This window comes from Anomaloglossus baeobatrachus, chromosome 12, assembly GCF_048569485.1.
Source record: "Anomaloglossus baeobatrachus isolate aAnoBae1 chromosome 12, aAnoBae1.hap1, whole genome shotgun sequence".
NCBI classification, from domain to species: Eukaryota; Metazoa; Chordata; class Amphibia; order Anura; family Aromobatidae; genus Anomaloglossus; species Anomaloglossus baeobatrachus.
Genome location: NC_134364.1, coordinates 53,155,235 through 53,177,363, shown reverse-complemented (window position 1 = coordinate 53,177,363; position 22,129 = coordinate 53,155,235). Strand labels below are relative to the sequence as shown.

Genomic DNA, 22,129 nt, shown 5'->3' with positions numbered 1-22,129 from the left:
TCCAACTAGACTTGTCAGTCATTGCTCAATTCACGTCTAGTCTGCACATGATCGCACGTTTGCTAACTGCATACTTGGAACACGCACCCGCCGCTCCTGGTGCTGGAGAATCCTGACAGCGCACAGGGTGCTCGCTGTGAGGATTCACAAGTCTGCAAACACATCCAGTGAATGTATCCCAAGGCCGGACGAACCCTTTAACTCCTATTTATGAGAAAAAATGCATATGAGCAGCACCCAACAGCGACTGCTACACGTTGAACAAATTTGTCCTGTTCAGCACCACTGTGTGTTTACATCCAACTGATGCAAGAGCCAACAACAGCTAGTTGGCAAGGAAAACTGGTGTCAGACACTCACCGATCTGAGACTGAAAATAATATACCTGGTAAAACCTTCTTTAAGTGCCAAAATTCCAAAAAGTTACATTGTTCTTACCTTCATGAACAATGTCTTGAACGGATTGAGTTTTCCGTATGTTTGAAATGACAGAGCTAAACAAAGGACCGATTCTGGCCATCTTCACCTCCGCGGGCTGCTTCCTCTTCCTCTGGTAGACTGGTTTAAGAGGGCTGGCATTGTCTTGTACACGAGCATAGATGCCATTTAATGTAGGATACTCAAATGGACTCTGATTAAGCTCTGGACTGACCTCCTGATCCGAAAAATAGCAAGGGCTGGAACCCGGATCTTCTCTATTTTAAAGAAAACAAATGAAAAGTTATAAAAAAGGTGACAATTTTTTGGGCTGCGGCGGACCTGGGTACCATGGGAAGGTTAGTAAAGCAAGTGTTCCTTTTTTTTTTAGAGCAAAACTTGGTGTCAATTAATAATAGGGGGGCGGATAACCCCTCTAAAGAGCCTATATGCAGCACATCAACAAACTAATCATTTTCTTGTATGTGGACTGTCACGCGGAAATTGCAGCACCACTTAAAAAGGTCTTACTATATGACTTTAATGTCCTTTTACAACTAAATTGACGGGTTCACAACAAAGCTAGAAAACAAGAGTCCTGGGAAAGAGGTTAACCAAAACCGGTCCATTTCTTTTCACTTTTTATGTACTGACCTGGATGCCGGCACCTGTGCCATCGCAAGAAACCTGGATGAGATGCTGGCACATTCATTCCTCTCCGAAGTCAGGACTGGTCCATCTACAGATGGAAAACAGAGCGTGAAAAAGTAATTCTCTTATGGATAAAGAATAATTCACCCCAATGAAGTTATTAGCCATGTCTTATGCGAAGGCTTTCTTCACCGAGATGCCGATAACCTATTCTTCATCGCCCCATGATTAAAAATGAATGGCAGGTTTTATACGCTCCGCCAAACCCCCGATACTACTGTCAAAAACAGAAAAAAAAAACAAAAAAAAAAACTTTCAGTCTATAAGAATGTGGTCTTTATATTTCATCTACAGCATCTGGGCAAGTCAAAAAACAAACCCTGTGCTGATTCTACAGTCACACTCCCTTCCTTTCTTAGTCCCGGTTGTCATCTTTTGCAGAAAAGCTCAAGATGCACACGCTACGTGTACACACAGGGCCTCATTAGCCCGGCAGAGGCCAAAATAAATGAAGTAGAAAACTGTAGGCTCCGATGGTATCAGATGGCCATAGCCCTATAGAAAGCAGTTGGGCCAATGCTTTTTTGTTGACATCCATCTCTCCAAACCCCCTACATATACACTAAAAGGTTCGTGATACTTGGCTTTCGGGTGAAATTTCAGAATGACCCTACAATACCCTCTAACCTTTTCAGCTGAACTTAATCTGACCTTTTCTAAACTTTGTATTGCTCACATCCAACTGTTCAGTGTGTCAGGACTTTCTGCACAACTTGCTGAGCTCTAACAAGGAGTTAATGGCAAAATTCACAACAGGTGTTTGATCCATGAATCGCCCAATAAATTTTGGGGTTGGATTAGAATTGATATTAAACAGTCGTCCTAATCATCCTGTTCACATTTTGACATCATAAGACCAAGATGGCATCTAACAATTGATCAGCAGTACCGCGCCATTGTGAGGCTTCAAGCAGAATGGTCTGAGACAGAAGTGGCCACTGACTTAGAGTGTCACCAGGAGGATGTATAGAGATACAGAGAGACTGGAAAAGACACAGACAGGCAGAGAGGTAGACGTCCTTTGGCCACATCCCACACTGATGATCGCTTCATTGTGATCAATGCCCTTCGGAACCGGATGATGAATGCCACACAACTCCAGAACATTTACGGGAGGTGAGAGGCCCCCCAAGTGTTATGTCAGACCAGTCAATACTATTTATATCAGCGTGGTCTGCGTGCTAAGACACCCTGCAAGGGTACCGGACCACACCACGAGGCACAGTCATCATCTACGCTGAACAAGGGACTAGTGGGCCTCAGTGCTGTTCACAAAAGAAAGTTAATTCACACTGAGCAGACATGTTGGCTGCCAACGATGTTGGAGATGTAAAGAAGAGCACTATGCATCAGCCGCTGTTGTCACCAGATGAGCCTTTGGGGTGTGGTGGTGGTGTTACAGAGTGGGCTGGAGTGTCTAGTCACAGAATGGCCCTACACTGTGTGAATAGTACACTGACCATTAAAAGGGTGAAATGTATTCTTCAGGGGGAATATTAAAATGTTTGAGAAGCTATGGTCTCCTTGGCTGCAATGTGAATAGGACGAGTGATGGAGCAGTAAACTGGTCTGGGATCGGGATAGCCGTCGGAGACCTCTGATGTGCGTGTTTTGTTGTATTTGTGTTACTAGTTGTTCCTCCTGCACAACGGGATGGTTGCTATACTACAGTTGGAGGGTATTCAAAGTGTGTACTAAATGGGATGTAGTATCGGGGAGAAGTGTTGCTGCCGGGGTGGGGGAGGGGGTGGGAGGGGGAGTTAAAGGGGTAATAGATGTGATAAACAATTTGGATGCCGATTTGTTATTCTGTTGTATGTATTCTGTTTTAATAAAAAAGTATCTGATTTAAAAAAAAAGAATAGTACACAGACAGCCCCTACTACTGGAATAACATCATTAATCCAGTCATTGTGCCTCTGCATGAAAAATACCGGCCTAATTTCATCTTCATGGGTAGCATGGTGGCTCAGTGGTTAGCACTGCAGCCTTGCAGCGCTGGGGTCCTGGGTTCGAATCCCACCAAGGACAACATCTGCAAAGAGTTTGTATATTCTCCCTGTGTTTGCGTGGGTTTCCTCCGGGTACTCCGGTTTCCTCCCACACTCCAAAGACATACAGATAGGGAATTTAGATTGTGAGCCCCAATGGGGACAGTGTTCCTTGATGTATGTAAAGCGCTGCGGAATATATTAGCGCTATATAAGAATAAAGATTTATTTATTTTTTATTCATGGATGAGAATACTGCAGCTCATTGAGGTGCATCATTAAGGGACTTCAAACGGAGCAGCCAGCACTTTCTCCAGATCTGAAACCCATTGAAAACCTATGGGATCAGCTGAGTCGCCACATAGATACCGTAACTCTGTACCCCAGAACCTCAATGACCTGAGACCGCCCTTCAAGAAGAGTGGGATTCCGGCCTCCACAGACAATAACTCCACTTGTGACCAGCAAAAGGTGTCGTCGTCAGCTGTAATTGGTGCTCAAGACCGCATTGAGATAACGACGTTTTTAGGGTGGTATACCCACCACTGGTTTGCGCTTTTATTTTAATACATTGTTGGAGATTAGGAACTTTTTACATTTTACATAAATTTCACCAGAAAGGCAAATATCTCTAACTTGTTGTGAGTAGTGTATATGCCCACCTGGCTACCCATCATGTATTTTCTATGAGGAGAGGCATCTGCTGGTGACAACATTTCTCTCATGGGAAATAAAAGAATTGGGTAATAACACGCCCCATCTTTATTTATCCCGATATCTATTGGGGAAAGAGTCGGTAGACCATCACATACAATCCCATTGACTTTTCTCTAATGTCTTAAGGGTATCTATGCAGTTTTTTCTCCCCCCAAATACAGCACTATTCATGTTTAAGGGCTGACTGGCATTGTATGGGGCTTAACAAGGACCTGTCACAAGGTCAAAAGTGGCCAGTTTGAGCTCTTGTTCTATTCCCGCTGCGTCTGAGTAATCAATTTTTTTTTCTAAAACCGCCATATGGTTTTAGAAGTATAGGCCTTTTAATTCAGTGCTAATTATTAAGGTTTTAATAAGAGGGTGTGGCTCAGAGTAATTATGCAGAGGATCCTGCGAGCCACGGCCCCAGAGGATCCTGCGAGCCACGGCCCCAGAGGATCCTGCGAGCCACGGCCCCAGAGGATCCTGCGAGCCACGGCCCCAGAGGATCCTGCGAGCCACGGCCCCAGAGGATCCTGCGAGCCACGGCCCCAGAGGATCCTGCGAGCCACGGCCCCAGAGGATCCTGCGAGCCACGGCCCCAGAGGATCCTGCGAGCCACGGCCCCAGAGGATCCTGCGAGCCACGGCCCCAGAGGATCCTGCGAGCCACGGCCCCAGAGGATCCTGCGAGCCACGGCCCCAGAGGATCCTGCGAGCCACGGCCCCAGAGGATCCTGCGAGCCACGGCCCCAGAGGATCCTGCGAGCCACGGCCCCAGAGGATCCTGCGAGCCACGGCCCCAGAGGATCCTGCGAGCCACGGCCCCAGAGGATCCTGCGAGCCACGGCCCCAGAGGATCCTGCGAGCCACGGCCCCAGAGGATCCTGCGAGCCACGGCCCCAGAGGATCCTGCGAGCCACGGCCCCAGAGGATCCTGCGAGCCACGGCCCCAGAGGATCCTGCGAGCCACGGCCCCAGAGGATCCTGCGAGCCACGGCCCCAGAGGATCCTGCGAGCCACGGCCCCAGAGGATCCTGCGAGCCACGGCCCCAGAGGATCCTGCGAGCCACGGCCCCAGAGGATCCTGCGAGCCACGGCCCCAGAGGATCCTGCGAGCCACGGCCCCAGAGGATCCTGCGAGCCACGGCCCCAGAGGATCCTGCGAGCCACGGCCCCAGAGGATCCTGCGAGCCACGGCCCCAGAGGATCCTGCGAGCCACGGCCCCAGAGGATCCTGCGAGCCACGGCCCCAGAGGATCCTGCGAGCCACGGCCCCAGAGGATCCTGCGAGCCACGGCCCCAGAGGATCCTGCGAGCCACGGCCCCAGAGGATCCTGCGAGCCACGGCCCCAGAGGATCCTGCGAGCCACGGCCCCAGAGGATCCTGCGAGCCACGCCCCTTTGTAAAGACCATACAAATTGACACTAGATAAAAATAAAAAAAGACCATATTTTAAACGCCATTTAACAGATTTGAAAACACAAAAACCCAGAATAATCGGGGGCAACGGGGGAAAAAACCAGACCGAAAACTGCCAACTTTAGACCTTGTGACAGGTAGTCTTTCAGGGTGATACCAGTCATTTCTTTCAATTTGAGGATAAGGCCTTTAAATAAAGGTATCCTTGTCCAAGTTCACATAAAAATGAGGAAACATAAGGAATTATAATTTGGTAAGAATCAGGAAGTGTCGGAGTGCAGTGATCAAAACGTTAAGAGGTTTGGGGACAAAAAAGGAAATTGATGAAAGGATCAATAGGGTATAAGCAAGCAAAACTTAAACAGGTGATTAAGAAAACAAAAAGGAAAATACAATACATGAATACTCATTCATTCCTAGATCACTTTGGAGCAGATGCTGGAATTCTCCATCTCTTAAGGAATGGTTAGTATTACAAGAGTGGTCCAAGTCAAAAGTTTAAAAAACAGAAGATTTTTAACCTGGGCCATTGTTTGCCGAAAGATTTCCAAAGTGCTGTTTAAGGAACATTTCCTGATCGGGTGTCTGTGGGATATCACCATCTAGAACCAGGCAGGGGGTGTCCAGCTCCTCAACCTCTGCTTGCTCTTCTAGATCGGACGAGTTCCCATCTACACTTAGGGGCTCCGTGCTTTCAGAGTCTTCATGGCACAAGAGGCAAAATAAGAGAGCACCGTAAGTGAAACACATTTCAGTGCTGGGTGGGGAAAATGAGATTCTGAAATGGAGGAATCCAGTGTTGCATGCAATAACTGTGATTAAAGAGGACTTGTCACCACATCACAAGTGTGTTCTTCTTTTAGTCCTGCTGCTCCCCTGAGTATGCCATTTTTTTCTGTTTTTAATTCTGACAAACGTTTCCAGAGATATGGACCATTTAAACTAGTGCACATTTGTATAATATTTACAAGGAGGTGTGGCTTATAGTACAGAGCAACCTAAAGTCACGCCCCCAGAGGATCCGCGAGCCACGCCCCAGAGGAGCCGCGAGCCACAACGCCTTTGTTACGACCATAAAAATTAGCACTGAACAAATGTTCATATTTCTGGAACTGTATGGCAGATATAAAAATGACAAAAAGAAACGGATTGCTCAGAAGAGCAGCGGGACAAGATGATAATCTGGTGACAGGTCTTTAAATAAAAAAACAAGAGACAACAGGTTCAGTGTTACACAAGACAAGGCTTCAGTGATGAAATGGAGTAGACAGATGTATTTTTACGAGTTTACAATACTCGGCGATGGTGTAGCAAAACATTTTATACAGTTTTCCGTCGTCCATGAGATTTAAGTCACAATATATATAGTTATTAAAAAAAATAAATACACTTAACAGCATATAGTAATCATATTAAATACATTAATTTGTCAAATCAGACTGAATAGGCCACAAAATAGCATTGTTGTCTAAAATGTAAATACGTTTTTTCCAATCCTACGAAAATAAAGCTTAATTGCTGCGCCTCAATAACACCTAAAACTTTGTAGTGAACTTGGAATTTCACCATTTCAAGATCTTTGCTTGCTGCTAAAAAAAAAAAAATAATCACTTTTGTTTATACCCAGAAATTGATTACACCAATGTAATGCAGATGCATTGAACTCATTAGCCTTTGGATGCCTGCTATTGTATTTCTATACCTCACTGCAGAGATCATAAACAGTTATAGGCAAACATTTTCAGCTAGATGCCAGGAGAATGGTCAGGTCACTTGTAAGTGCTTCATAACTTTCGAAGCCTGAAGTGGGTTAAAAGTAGTGACCAAATACGAGCCACGTGAATAACAAGGTTGTTACTGATTGGTGGATCTTCCATTTGAAAAGGGGAAAAAATGCAGCAAAATGCTGCAAAAAAATGACAAACTGAAGATTTTTTAAAAAAAAAACAAACAAAAACAAAACAAAAAAAACCCTGAAATGTTTAAAATCTGCTAAGAAAAAAATAAGCAGCGTGCACACGAGATTTCAGAAGTCTCAATCACTTTGCGGCTACTCAAATGCCAAGTTTAGATTTCTACATCAAAAATTCAACATGTGAACAAGCCGTTAATCTGTGATCTATCACTTGGTGCTCTTATAGGCTATGTGCACACAGTGCGTTTTTTGCAGCGTTTTTGGCCTCAAAACTGCATGACCTTGCTTCCCCAGCAAAGTCTGAGTTTTCATTTTTGCTGTCCGCACACAACTTTTTTTTTAAGCTGCGCTTTTGAGCTTAAAAGGAAAAGGAAAAAAAAAAAAATGGACATGTCAATTCTTTCCTGCGTTTTTCTGCGTTTCCCCCCCCATGCAATGCATTGGAAAAACGCAGAAAAAAAACAGATCAAAAACGCAGCAAAACTCATGCGTTTTTTGCCGCGGGTGCGTTTTTGTGCGTATTTAGCGGCCAAAAACGCAGCGTCAAAAAAACGCAGCGTGTGCACATAGCCTTAAGAAGTCTTTTATAGATCGGAAGAGAGGACAGCGCAATAGGGTCTTATCTGTGATGTTACATACAGGGATTGTCTCACCAATCAGAGCTATTGTCGACCCAGGCGTAGACAGCTGAATAATGGAAGAGGAGCGTGAAACTGTCCAGGCTGCAGGGTTAAGAAAGGAGATGAAAGGTGTCCTAGGAATGTGATTTATTCAATGCATTTCATAATTAAACTCCTTCATCAGAACAATCAAAATGAGATGAAACGTGCCCCAAAAATGTGATTTATTCAACGCGTTGGAATTAAACTCCATCAGGATATTCACAATGAGATAAAACGTGTCCCAGGAATTTGACTTATTCAACGCCTTTTGGAATTAAATTCCATCAGGACAATCACAATTGGGTTTCTCCTGATGAAGGATTTTTAACTGCGAAATGCATTGAATAAATCCCATTCCTGGGACACGTTTCATATCCTTTCTTCACACGGCAGCGCGAGTGGTTTCACCCTCCTATTTTATGCAACTCATGTAATTTACATTGAGATAGTTGGTAAACCACATAGTGTAGAGCTATGACCAGCAGTACAGTATTGCTTCTTACCTTCATTGGCATGCTCGGGACTGGAAAGGCGGCTGCTGCTGTAATCAACGGAGCAGGCACTATCCGGGCTATGCTTCTCCTGAATGTCATTGGGGTAGCCTCCACGAGGCAGGCCTTTCACCTCAAATTCGCTGGTGAATTATAGAATACATTATTAATGCATTTTAGGTATAAAAAAAAATCTAAACATATATCAAGTGAACTGATCGAAGAGTCGGGTTGACATGTATTTTTCCTTTGATTTCCGCTTGATGGATAAACTGTTTGTGGCCACCTTGACCATCAGTATGAGAACATTTATAGCCATTTTTGCTTTAATTGATGCAGTTTTGTTTTTCCAAAAAAAAGACTCTTAGGCTTTGTGCACTGGTGATGGCAGTTTTGTTTCAGCACAACAGAAAAAAAAAATTGCCAACAGGGCTATTCTGGTCCTTAAAAAAATGCCCAAATTGAAGGAAACCCAACAGTCTCTTAACTCTATGAATAGTTCCATTAAAGGACAATCCCATCTCAGTAATGTAAGACATATGCCCAGAATGTGTCGTCAATGTATAGCAGATGTGGATCCTACTTCAATCTCGAGAATGGGTCAAAGCCATGTTCACCCATCAGTGAAAAGGTGGTCGGATTTCCCAACTCAATGGGAATTCCAACCATCGAGATAAATACAGGTCACATTGGTAGGACCTCCTTCCGCTATACATGTAGGTATATCTTATCGATATGATACACATTTAAAAGGTGGGATTGCCCGTTTAACCTGGAGTGATCCATATTTTAAAGGGTTTTCCACTACTTGAACAATCCCTTTTGTCCCCATTAAAATGAACAAAGCTTAGGCCGGTTTCACATATCCGGCTTTTCGCCAGTTTGACGGATGCGGCGCACGCCAGTACAGTATGATACAGTACAATGGCAGCGCTGCAACTTCCGGGTCACATGCTCCGGTCACATGACAGCATGTGACCGGCGCTTGTTGCGCTGCCAGTGTACTGTATACACTGTACTGGCGTGCGCCGCATCCGTCAAACCGGCGAAAAGCCGGATATGTGAAACCGGCCTTATACTTACCTCCCGTTCCTGCTTTGTTGGCGCTAGAGTTCGCCTGGCTCTTGTGATGTTGTAAAGTCATGAGAGACCAGCGCCAAATCAATGTTGGCTTCGCTCTTCCCGCCTTTGGACAAGTGATTAATCAACAGGAAGTGGGAGCTGCGGCTGCCGTTCACTTCCTATTGATTAAGGGCGGCACGGTGGCTCAGTGGTTAGCACTGCAGCCTTGCAGCGCTGGGGTCCTGGGTTCAAATTCCACCAAGGACACCATCTGCAAGGAGTTTGTATGTTCTCCCCGTGTTTGCGTGGGTTTCCTCCGGGTTCTCCGGTTTCCTCCCACACTCCAAAAACATACAGTTAGGGACCTTAGATTGTGAGCCCCAATGGGGACAGTGTTGCCAATGTATGTAAAGTGCTATGGAATTAATAGCGCTATATAAATGAATAAATTCATTATTATTATTATTATTATTATTAATCATAATCCATAGGCAGGAAGAGAGAAGATGGTGGTGATTGGGTGAGGGGCTCGCATGACGTCACATCCTCACATGAGCCCTGGGAAGGCGAGCACCAACACAGCTAGAGTGGCAGCAGAGGAGAGTATAAGTTATTTTAATGGGGCCGAACATGGGAAATGAGAAAGGTAATCCTAGTAGTGGACAACCCCTTTAATTTTGCCATTTCCAATAATAAGAAGCCGCTATGCAATAATGTCCTGTACAGTTGTATCGATCAGGCACATGACCTAAACTCCGTTTTTTCCCTTGTCACTACCTGCAGGCATCTAGTGTTTGCTCCTCTCCAATGACTGGATAGATAACACAATCCTTGCCATCCGGTGTGTCCAACTCCTGTTTAAACACCCCTTCCTCACATGACATGAGCCGAATAACCCTTGGACGAGCATGGCCGCCTATGGGGATAAATGGATCCTGGAAAAAAAATAATTTAAATTTTAGGGTAAAAGTATAAATCGCTCAAATGCAGAATATTTGATGTTAAAGGGACTTTACCAAAATATCAAGTTATCCTCTATCCAAAACTTGCTGGATGCCGGAGGTCCGACCCATAGGATCTCCCAGTGATCCCAAGAATGGGGCCTCTAGAAATCCAAGAGTTCTGCCGTTCTGCCTTGCTTGAAGAGGAAGTGATCACCTTCAGCCTCTGCCCAATCATTGACAATGGGACTGCCAGAATAGAGTGATGTACTTCCCTTTCTCCTCCAGTTCCATACACAATAAGCAGAGCGGAGGCTGAGCAAACGCACCTCCCCATCACTGAAGACCGGGCTGCAGGACTCAGTGTGAGATTTTTGGGGGTCCCAGACTCCAGTGCCCCAGTAATTAGCAATTTAGGTCTTATCCTCTGGATAATGAGCTATTTTGGTATAACTTTTTGTATTATTATTTATGCATGCATTTCAAGTATTTGGGGCTGAAAATCATTTTTGCAATTTGATCTCATTAACGTTTTTGATTAAACGTAATTAAAAACTCTGATTTTTATCCCAAAATGCATGCATTAAAAAGGAAACAAAAAGTCCTAAAACTGAACAACTACTTTAATTATATCCCATTTCTCTATCGTTTCATTGGGGGACACAGGACCATGGGTTATGCTGCTGTCACTAGGAGGCTGACACTAAGTAGACATGAAAAGTTAGCTCCTCCCTAGCAGTATACACCCCGAGCCGGAGGCGGGCTCAGATCAGTTTTTAGCTTAGTGTCGTAGGAGGCTGATGTGGGCCGTCTCGGCCCCCTCAGCCACTTGCTTTTTTGCGTTTTTCCTCTTATTTCGGCGCCGCTCATCGCTCTCATACCTGTCTTTTTTCTCTATGCAGGTATTTTCGTCACTCTTACTCCGCAGCCCTGTCGGTACCACTCCCCAGGGTCGCAGGGGTTTGAGATCTTGGGCCCTCTCCCCCGTCCGCCCCCGCTGGTACCACTCCCGGGGGTGTTCGTGTGGGCAGGTTTGTCGTGGGCACCCCTGATTCGCCCGGAGGTATCACCCCAATGGGCCTACAGGGGCATTCAGCAGGGATGGATTATTGGCAGCGCGCTATGTTTTGATGGGCCCTCACCGCTGCTCTCTGCTGCTGGGGACGTCTTCCCCCATCATGAGGTCCACTTCCCTGCTTTTTACACGCTCTCTCCCGGAGTCTGCAGTCTCCTAGAGCGAGGGCACTGTTCACAGGCAGGGGCTGGGTGCCCTGCCTGCACCGTTTCCATCGCTGGTCTCCGCCGCCGAGTCAGGTAGGACCGTTCCCTCTCCCTGCCCTCCTCCTCGGCCGGCCCCTAACTTTAGTCCCCGGTCTCAGCCTAGCCGCGCTTGCACTTTAGCCACGCCCCCCGCCGCAGCGCTGTGACCGCGTTTGTCTGGCCCAGCCTCCCCCCACCCTGCAGCCCCCTGGCTGATGGTGAGGGCGGTTACTTTCGTTTTCTTCGCGCCGAATCGACGCTCCTCCCCCAGCCTGCTCCAGCGTCCCCTCGCCATATTGCTGTTTCTCTGAAGCTGCAGCGCCGGCGTTTTCCATATAGCACCGCATCTCTGGTAGCTCCATCCTCCAGGATCCCTCTGCTGGACTGGTGGGCGGCACACAGGACCGGGGTAAGCTCTGCTCCTCAGGAGCAACCCTCACTAGGCAGCGTTTTTCCCTTAATTTAGGGACGAGTTAACCCTCTCCTGTCTCCTTCCTAGCAGCACCAGGGAGAGTTTATCCTTTTCACCATGCCTAATACTAAGTCCACCCGTCCCAAGCAGGCCCCTTTTGCCTTATTCTTTGCATGCTCCTCCTGCAAAACCAAGTTTTCCCAAGGCCAGGACGCGCCACTATGCTCCGTCTGCTCTGATAACGCGCAGCACCTGCAGGACCCCTCGGCCGACGCTACTGAGACCGCAGCGCCAGATGCCACAGGCCCCTGCGTCCCGCCTCCCCCCGCATGGCTAGCGTCTCTGTCCCAGTCCGTAGAGTCCCTCTCTGAGGCTTCCCGGACCATCGCGCAAGCACTGCGCCTGCTGCCGTCGCTTACCCAGACGCCCGCAGACCCGACGCTACCGCCGCCGGAGCAAGTAAGCCCCGTTGCAGGGACCTCCTCGGCTGCGCAGAAGCGTACCCGTAAGGTCTCGTCTTCAGACTCTTCGCAGGTTTCACCTTCACCACCAGGTCCGTCCCATCATTCCTCCCGGGAACCTTCCGACTGCTCCGATGATGAGGACGATGCAGCACCTCTGCAGGACGCTGAGCAGGCGGCTGATATTCGGCGTATGGTGAATAGCCTGGTGGAGGCAGTGAACCAGACCCTAAAGGTACAAGTAGACCCTGTCTCCTCTCAGAGCACCCAGGTCTCGTTTAAGCGGATGAGGCGGCCCCAGAGCACTTTCAGCGGACATCCGGAATTTGCCGACTTGCTGCGCACCCACAGACAGCAGCCAGACAAGGTATTTACCAGCAGCAGGTACATTAATCTACACTATCCTTTTCCAGAGGATCTTAAAAAGGACTGGGCGGGCTCTCCTGTGGTCGACCCCCCAATCTCCCGCCTATCCTCTCACACAGTCCTTCCACTCACTGACGGTACGTCCCTCAAAGATCCCACGGACCGTACTATTGACAGGTTGGCCCGTTCCGCCTTCGAGGCGGCGGGCACTTCCCTCTCACCAGCCTTTGCCTCGGTTTGGGTCGCGAAGGCACTGATGTCCTGGGCGGACACGCTACGCTGCGGACTCCGAGCAGTTTCTGCCAATCCGGATCTGGTCCTCATCTCCTCGCAGATTACCCTCGCGGGTGAGTACCTGCTCAACGCAGCCCTGGCATCTGCCAATTGCGCGGCCCAGGCCGCCAGCAACAACGTGGCCATCCGCCGAGCACTCTGGCTCCGTTCCTGGAACGCGGACGCGGCCTCTAAGAAGTCGCTGACTTCTCTGCCTTTCCTAGGGGAACGTCTTTTTGGAGAGAGACTGGACAAGTTGATCTCCGATGCAACGGGGGGAAAGAGTACATCTCTCCCCCAACTGCGCCCCAAGCGCATCCTGAATCGGCGCCCCGCCTCTCGTTTTCGCCCCTTTCGCAGTTTCAATGCCCCTCCCCAAGCCCGAAAAAGCCGCTCTCCCCCGAGAGACAGGCGGACCCCGTCATTCAAGACCAATCCAAGCTGGGGTTCACGCCCCCGCCAGCCCACGAAGTCTTCTTCTGCTTTCCGCCGACGCTCCTCCAAGTGACTCGCGGTCCGCGCGCTCCAGCGCCGGACTAGTGGGAGGACGTCTGTTGCGCTTCCAGCATGTGTGGATCCCCCTGACCGCGGATGCCTGGGTCAGGGAGATCATCACATCTGGCTACAAGATCGAATTCGACTCAAGGCCGCCGAATCGTTTTTTCCTTTCCCGTCCTCCCGAAGCTCCCGCACGAGCGCGTGCGTTTTTTCACGCCGTAGACTCCCTCCTCCAAGCCGGAGTCGTGGTGCCAGTTCCCCCCGCAGAACGTTTCAGAGGGTTCTATTCCAACATTTTCGTGGTCCCCAAGAAAGACGGGTCCGCCCGCCCCGTCCTCGACCTAAAGCTGCTAAACAGGTCGGTGAGGTCGCGGCCGTTTCGAATGGAGTCACTCCGCTCCGTGATCGCGTCCATGGAGATCGGCGAGTTCCTGGCATCGCTGGATATTCGGGACGCCTATCTTCACATACCTATAGCCACCTCTCACCAACAGTTCCTCCGCTTCGCGATAGCGGAGGATCACTTCCAGTTCACGGCTCTTCCTTTCGGCCTCGCATCCGCTCCCAGGGTCTTCACGAAGATCATGGCGGCGGCCATGTCCGTCCTCCATTCCAGGGGTGTCATGGTCATCCCGTACTTGGACGATATGCTCATCAAAGGCTCGTCGTTCAAGGATTGTCGTCTGGGGGTTCAGGTCACGATCGACACCCTCTCCCGGTTAGGGTGGCTGATCAACCGAAAGAAGTCCTCTCTGACCCCGGGCCGGCGGATCACCTTTTTAGGCATGGTATTCGATACCACCCAAGGTCGGGTCTTCCTCACACAGGAGAAGATTTCCTCTCTGCAACAAGGCATCCGCGTTCTCCAGCGCCAGCGCCAAGTTTCCATCAGGTTCGGCATGCGAGTCCTCGGGCGTATGGTAGCGGCAATGGAAGCCGTTCCCTTTGCGCAGTTCCACCTCCGGCCCCTCCAACTAGCCTTGCTGAAGGAATGGGACAGGTCTCCCTTTTCCCTGGACCGCAGGATCCTTCTTTCGCCAGAGACCCGCCACTCACTCAGCTGGTGGAGCAATCAACGCAATCTCACATCAGGAAGGTCATTCCTTCCGCTCCACTGGAAAATAGTGACCACCGATGCCAGTCTCCAGGGCTGGGGAGCCGTGTTCCGCCATCACACAGCTCAGGGCCGTTGGACGCCGCGGGAGAGCTCTCTCCCGATCAACATTCTGGAGATAAGGGCCATTCGGCTAGCCTTGCAGCAGTTTCAGCACCTAGTTCAGGGTTGCCCGGTCAGGATCCAGTCGGACAATGCGACGGCGGTGGCGTACATCAACCACCAAGGAGGCACAAGAAGTGCCGGGGCGATGCGAGAAGTCAGGAAGATTTTGCATTGGGCAGAGCGTCATCACTCTCTGATCTCAGCGGTCCACATCCCGGGCGTGGACAATTGGGCGGCGGACTTCCTCAGCAGGGAAGGCCTCGCGTCCGGCGAATGGTCTCTCAATCAGGAAGTCTTCAACCAGATCTGCGGCAGATGGGGCGTGCCAGATGTAGACCTAATGGCCTCCAGGTTCAACCGTCAGGTACCGCAATTCGTAGCGCGGTGCCGCGACAGCTTGGCTTTAGGAGTCGACGCACTCACCCTACCATGGGGCCAGTTCAGTCTCCCGTACATCTTCCCTCCACTTCCTCTAATTCCGAGGGTCCTCAAGAAGATCAAGGCGGAAGGAATACCAGTAATCCTGGTGGCTCCGGACTGGCCCAGGCGAGCATGGTTCGCAGAACTCACTCAGCTCCTCGCAGACACTCCTTGGCGCCTTCCAGACCGTCACGATCTTCTTCAGCAGGGACCCCTTTTCCATCAGAATTCAAGGGTGCTAAGTTTGACGGCCTGGCCATTGAATCCTGGGTTCTAGCTCAGGCTGGTTTCGCTCCAAGAGTGATACAAACAATGATTAAGGCCAGGAAGCCTTCTTCTTCAAAGATTTATTACCGCACGTGGAAAGTCTTCTTCAGGTGGTGCGAAGAGAACAACGTTTCTTCTCCCCTCGCCTTCTCTCTTCCTTCACTATTGGCATTCTTACAGTCAGGCCTAGATGCGGGTCTCTCGCTAGCCACACTGAAAGGCCAGGTTTCGGCTTTGGCAATTCTTTTTCAGAAGCCACTGGCCTCTCGCCCGCAGGTTAAGACCTTCATCCAAGGAGTTGCCCACCTAGCCCCGCCTTATCGTCGCCCTCTAGAACCGTGGGACCTTAATCTAGTCCTAGGGTCCCTTCAGGGTCCTCCATTCGAGCCTCTGCGAGATTCTTCCCTTTCTCACCTATCTTGGAAGGTAGTGTTCCTCGTTGCCGTCACTTCTATTCGAAGGACGTCAGAACTGGCAGCTCTTTCTTGTCGTGCACCCTTTCTGGTTTTTCACCAGGATAAAGTGGTTCTCCGGCCAGATCCCTCCTTCCTTCCGAAGGTGGTCTCCCCGTTTCATCTAAATGAAGAAATTGTCCTTCCGTCCTTTTGTCCTGGACCCTCCCACAGCTTGGAGAGGTCCCTGCACACCCTGGACCTAGTGCGCGCCCTTAGAATCTACATCTCCAGGACCGCGCCGTTCCGTAAGTCGGATGGTCTGTTTTGTCCTTCCTTCGGGCCCCAAGAGGGGTGAGGCGGCATCCAAGGCCACAATTGCCAGATGGATCCGTTCCGCCATATCTGAGGCTTATCGGATTCGGGACAAGTCTCCGCCTCGGGGGGTAAGGGCTCACTCTACCCGAGCGGTGGGAGCCTCTTGGGCGATTAGGCATCAGGCGTCGGCCGATCAGGTCTGCAAGGCCGCCACTTGGTCTAGTCTGCACACCTTTACCAGATTCTACCAAGTTCACACTCAAGCATCGGCAGATGCGGCTTTTGGGAGAAAGGTTTTGCAGGCGGCAGTTGCGCACCTGTAATAGGGTGACAACATTCAGTCGTAGTGTATGCCCGCCGGGGGAGGTCGTTGTTTTTTTGGTTTTTTCTTCCCTGCGGCGGTGCTTCGGTATTCCCACCCAGGGACTGCTTTTGGACGTCCCATGGTCCTGTGTCCCCCAATGAAACGATAGAGAAAGAAGGATTTTTGTGTACTCACCGTAAAATCTCTTTCTCTGAGTCTTCATTGGGGGACACAGCACCCACCCTGCTTGGTTCCTTGGTTTTTTTGGTTGTTTTCATTGCATTTGCCTGCCATTTTCATGGTCTTATGTTCATAGACCACCTGTTCGCACGGCTGCATTAAGTTAGTTGTAACTTTGTTTTATGTATGGTGATTTGGGTACTCCTCCTACTGCTTCTGCACAAACTGATCTGAGCCCGCCTCCGGCTCGGGGTGTATACTGCTAGGGAGGAGCTAACTTTTCATGTCTACTTAGTGTCAGCCTGCTAGTGACAGCAGCATAACCCATGGTCCTGTGTCCCCCAATGAAGACTCAGAGAAAGAGATTTTACGGTGAGTACACAAAAATCCTTCTTTTCCAAAGTAATTGCACCAAAAACGTGAAAAGACTGTCAAACACAAGATTACTATATAAATATGTGAAGAGAACAAAGCACAGTAACGCTCAGGGATTACACAGACGCTGCCTTGTTTTATTTTGCTGCAGGGTTATTGATTTATCATTATTTCATTGAGCTTTTTGCTTTCTGTGAATAAAGCATATAAAGAATTGCTAAGATAGCGCCGTTAACTTAAAGAGGACTTGTCACTAGGTCAGAAGTGTCCAGTATTATTTTACTTTCTTCCGTCTGCTTCCCTGAATTTTAAACTTTCTACTTTTCTACAATCCGCCATACTGTTCTAGAAATTTGGGGCTGTTTTTATGTAATGCTACTTTTTATTGTCTATACCAAGAGTGTTGTATAAGCCAGGATCCTCAGGGGCGTGTCTATTTACATCACCATGTGAGCCACGCCTCCTTGGAAAAAACCTTAAAAGACTAAATAAAAACTTCATATTTCTGAAACCATATCTCGGATTAAAAAAAAAAAAAAAAAAAAAAAAGACTCAAAAGGAGCCACGAGAATAAAATGGGAGCAAAAACTGACCCTTCTTTAAATCTAGTAAATCAAAGCAAGGGAAAGACTATAGAAGATAGCAGGAAAGTGCTTGTAGGGAAGGGACTTGCAGGAATATTCATATTTTTTCAAACTTAAACATATTTTACCGGGTCAGGTTGCACTTTTGATTCCATAAACTTTACTCCTTGATCTTCCTGGGGTCCGATAAGGTCATCGCTTGGAGAGAAAGATTCCAGCTGCCGAAGGTCAAGCATGGACTTTACAGTGAGCTCAATATTTCCAGTGGGCTGAGACCAACGAACACGCTGCCTGGGCGTTTTACCAAGAGAGTCCGAGCGCTGCGAGACGGACTTGTCTTTATCCTTCACGTAAGAAAACAACATAAGTGTTATCAGAAACATTTTTAGTAAAGGTGGCTGCGGGGTTGATCGTTCTCTTTCCACTGGCTAGAAGCGGAGATAAACCAAACAGTCAGATCTTTCCTTCACACAAGAGAAGCTAGCAAAAAGTCATACATTTGAAATGGGGTCCAATAATGGTGTTTTCCCTGGCTAAAAAGGATTGACATCGCACTGACCCAATCACAGCAGGCGAAAACAGGGGCTCCTAGAAATAAGATAACTCCCAATTTCTCCAATCAGCTTGTTTACAGTAGTACCTATTGATCAGAAATTCGCCCTACTAATAAGTGGAAAAGAGTTGACTAGTAATGAACGGGCACTACCATGCTCGGTACTCGTAACTAGTGATGAGTGGGCACTACCATGCTCAGGTGCTCGTAACTAGTGATAAACAGGCACTACCATGGTCAGTACTCGTAACTAGTGATGAACAGGCACTACCATGCTCAATACTCGTAACTAGTGATGAGTGGGTACTACCATGCTCGGTACTCGTAACTAATGATGAGCGGGCACTACCATGCTCGGGTGCTCTGTAATCGTAACTAGTGATGAGCGGGCACTACCATGCTCGGGTGCTCTGTAATCGTAACTAGTGATGAGCAGGCACTACCATGCTCAGTACTCGTAACTAGTGATGAGTGGGTACTACCATGCTCGGGTGCTTTGTACTCGTAACTAGTGATGAGTGGGCACTACCATGCTCAGGTGCTCAGTACTCGTAACTAGTGATGAGCGGGCACTACCATGCTCGGGTGCTCTGTAATTGTAACCAGTGATGAGGGAGCACTACCATGCTCAGGTGCTCTGTACTCGTAACTAGTGATGAGTGGGCACTGCCATGCTCGGGTGCTTTGTACTGGTAACTAGTGATGAGCGGGCACTACCGTGCTCGGGTGCTCTGTACATGTAACTAATGATCAGTGGGCACTGCCATGCTTGAGTGCTCGATACTCATAACTTGCAGTCGGATGCTCGGATGGGTGCGACTCAAAATACCTGAGTATAATGAAAATTCACCCTGATGCACTTGTGCATAAAACTTGAAAAATAGATTTCTCAGAAATGCCCCAATGAAATTCTACTAGTAAGGTATGACTAATGAGCATTAAAGGGGCTTTACACGCATGCCTTTTAGCTAGGCAGTGAATATCCTATGGATAGGTCTTCTTTAATTATTATGATGGACAGTTGATCCTACAGTAAGTGGCAGGATTTACTTAAAAACATCTTATGTCTAGGCCATCCTAAGACTTACCCTCTTCATTTCCCAGAAAGATGAACTTCTCCCGAAAGAATTGGCAAGGTCATTGTTCTTCTCAGAACCTGAAATACAAGATACAAAGACGCTATAACCATAGAGGTCATTAGAAAAATCCGCTCAGGCATGTACAACTACAATATAAAGCGCTTTATGACATAAAATTACTTAGAAATTAATTATAAGAATGGGAAAGCTTTATCAAGGAAATTACATATTAGTTGTAACGTTACTGACAGTCTGGCTGAACGGATTGTGCACGTTAATGGGTATGACATTTTAATAAAGCATGGCTGCTGTCTACAGACTGTCTGGTACTGCAGCTCATGTCATTGAAAATAAGGAGTCCAAATGCAATATTAAGGGGGTTGCCATATATAATATGCACAGGGCTCAGCCTATTGCTGTGTCACTTTGGTTCAGATCCACTTTTTCCACCTTGTTCAGGCAGGTAGATATTTAATATCAAATTTCTTGCAATAGCATGGTTATAGAGCCGAATGAAAAAACAAAAAACATTGCATGCAGAATTATTTTAGACCTGACTATGGACGCCGGACCTGTGTGCAAGGTAATAACTGTGCATCAGTTGTGTCCAGCTCAGGTATAAAGCAACTACAGTGCTGGCCAAAAGTATTGGCACCCCTGCAATTCTGTCAGAGAATACTCAGTTTCTTCCTGAAAATGATTGCAATCACAAATTCTTTGGTGTTATTAACTTCATTTAATTTGTCTTCAATGAAAAAAAAAAAAATTGTCACAAAGCCAAATTGGATTTAATTCCACACCAAACATATAAAAAAAGGGGGTGGACAAAATTATTGTCACTGTTTGAAAAATCATGTGATGCTTCTCTAATTTGTGTAATAACAGCGCCTGTAACTTACCTGTGGCACCTAACAGGTGTTGGCAATAACTAAATCACACATGCAGCCAGTGACATGGATTAAAGTTGACTCAACCTCTGTCCTGTGTCCTTGTGTGTACCACATTGAGCATGGAGAAAAGAAAGAAGACCAAAGAACTGTCTGAGGACTTGAGAATCCAAATTGTGAGGAAGCATGAGCAATCTCAAGGATACAAGTCCATCTCCAAAGACCTGAAAGTTCCTGTGTCTACGGTGCACAGTGTCATCAAGAAGTGTAAAGCCCATGGCACTGTGGCTAACCTCCCTAGATGTGGAAGGAAAAGAAAAATTGACGAGAGATTTCAACACAAGATTGTGCGGATGGTGGATAAAGAACCTCGACTAACATCCAAACAAGTTCAAGCTGCCCTGCAGTCCGAGGGTACAACAGTGTCAACCCGTACTATCCGTCGGCGTCTGAATGAAAAGGGACTGTATGGTAGGATACCCAGGAAGACCCCACTTCTTACCCTGAGACATGAAAAAGCCAGGCTGGAGTTTGCCAAAACCTAACTGAGAAAGCCTAAAACGTTTTGGTAGAATGTTCTCTGGTCAGATGAGACAAAAGTAAAGCTTTTTGGGAAAAGCCATCAACAGAGTTTACAGGAAAAAAAAAGAGAATTTTGTTTACTTGCCGTAAATTCTTTTTCTTATAGTTCCGTATTGGGAGACCCAGACCATGGGTGTTTAGCTTCTGCCTCCGGAGGAAACACAAAGTACTACACTTAAAAGTGTAGCTCCTCCCTCTGAGCTTATACACCCCCTGGAGAACCAGATCTAGCCAGTTTAGTGCAAAAGCTGAAGGAGAATAGCCACCCACAAGTAGAACCGAGCAAGAACCGGAACAACCGGAGACTCTGTCCACGACAACAGCCGGTGATAACGCACGGAACAAGAAAATTGCCAACAGGCAACAGGGAGGGAGCTGGGTCTCCCAATACGGAACTATAAGAAAAAGAATTTACGGTAAGTAAACAAAAGTCTCTTTTTCTTTATCGTTCCTATGGGAGACCCAGACCATGGGACGTTCCAAAGCTGTCCCTGGGTGGGAATAAACAGAAAAAACTAAGAAGTAGGCGGAGCCTAACTTCACAAGTGGGCGACAGCCGCCTGAAGGATGCGTCTGCCCAAGCTCGCATCTGCCGAAGCATGAGCATGCACTTGGTAGTGCTTCGAAAAGGTATGCAGGCTAGTCCAAGTGGCAGCCTGACAGACTTGTTGAGCCGTAGCCTGGTGCCTAAAAGCCCAAGAGGCACCGACAGCTCTGGTCGAGTGTGCTTTGAAAAGCTTGAGAGGTGCACCGCCTAAGCGCAGCGGTGCGAGACACATAAATCCGGAGAGCACGCACCAGATCCAGAAAATGCAGCGCTTTCTCAAAGCGATGAACAGGGGCCGGACAGAAGGAAGGCAAGGAAATGTCCTGGTTAAGTTGGAAGGGAGAGACCACCTTAGGAAGAAAGTCCGGAGTCGGACGGAGAACTACCTTGTCTTGGTGAAAAACCAAAAAAGGTGACTCCGAGGAGAGCGCAGCCAAATCAGAGACTCTCCTGAGAGAAGTTATGGCAACTAGAAAGGCCATCCTTTGAGAAAGACGATACAAAGAAACCTCCCTAAGGGGCTCAAAAGGGGGTTTCTGCAATACCGTGAGGACCAAGTTAAGGTCCCAGGGATCCAAGGGCCGCCGATAAGGCGGAATGATGTGAGACGCGCCTTGCATGAAGGTGCGGACCTGAGCCAGCCGGGCGAGACGCCGCTGGAAGAGCACTGATAGAGCTGAGACTTGTCCCTTGAGAGAGTTGAGGGACAGTCCTAGCTGCAGACCGGACTGTAAAAAAGACAGAAGGGTCGGCAACGAGAATGGTCAAGGAGGATGGCCGGAAGAGCGACACCAGGACAGGAAAATTTTCCAAGTCCTGTGATAGATCTTGACGGAGGAAGACT

At 48.1% G+C, this 22,129-nt stretch overlaps 1 protein-coding gene across 1 annotated transcript in view; it reads right to left on the bottom strand.

Annotated features, from left to right (window-relative positions):
* MAPKBP1 (mitogen-activated protein kinase binding protein 1) overlaps nucleotides 1–22,129 on the bottom strand; it is a 206,699-nt gene that overhangs the window by 22,108 nt on the left and 162,462 nt on the right. Inside the window, exons 21-27 of the mRNA XM_075330612.1 lie at nucleotides 19,279–19,346; nucleotides 17,766–17,981; nucleotides 10,145–10,302; nucleotides 8,318–8,448; nucleotides 5,759–5,938; nucleotides 1,072–1,156; nucleotides 439–695 (exon numbers count right to left, since the gene is read on the bottom strand). Coding sequence (XP_075186727.1) covers nucleotides 439–695; nucleotides 1,072–1,156; nucleotides 5,759–5,938; nucleotides 8,318–8,448; nucleotides 10,145–10,302; nucleotides 17,766–17,981; nucleotides 19,279–19,346 — 1,095 coding nt within the window. The remainder of the gene's footprint in view (nucleotides 1–438; nucleotides 696–1,071; nucleotides 1,157–5,758; nucleotides 5,939–8,317; nucleotides 8,449–10,144; nucleotides 10,303–17,765; nucleotides 17,982–19,278; nucleotides 19,347–22,129) is intronic.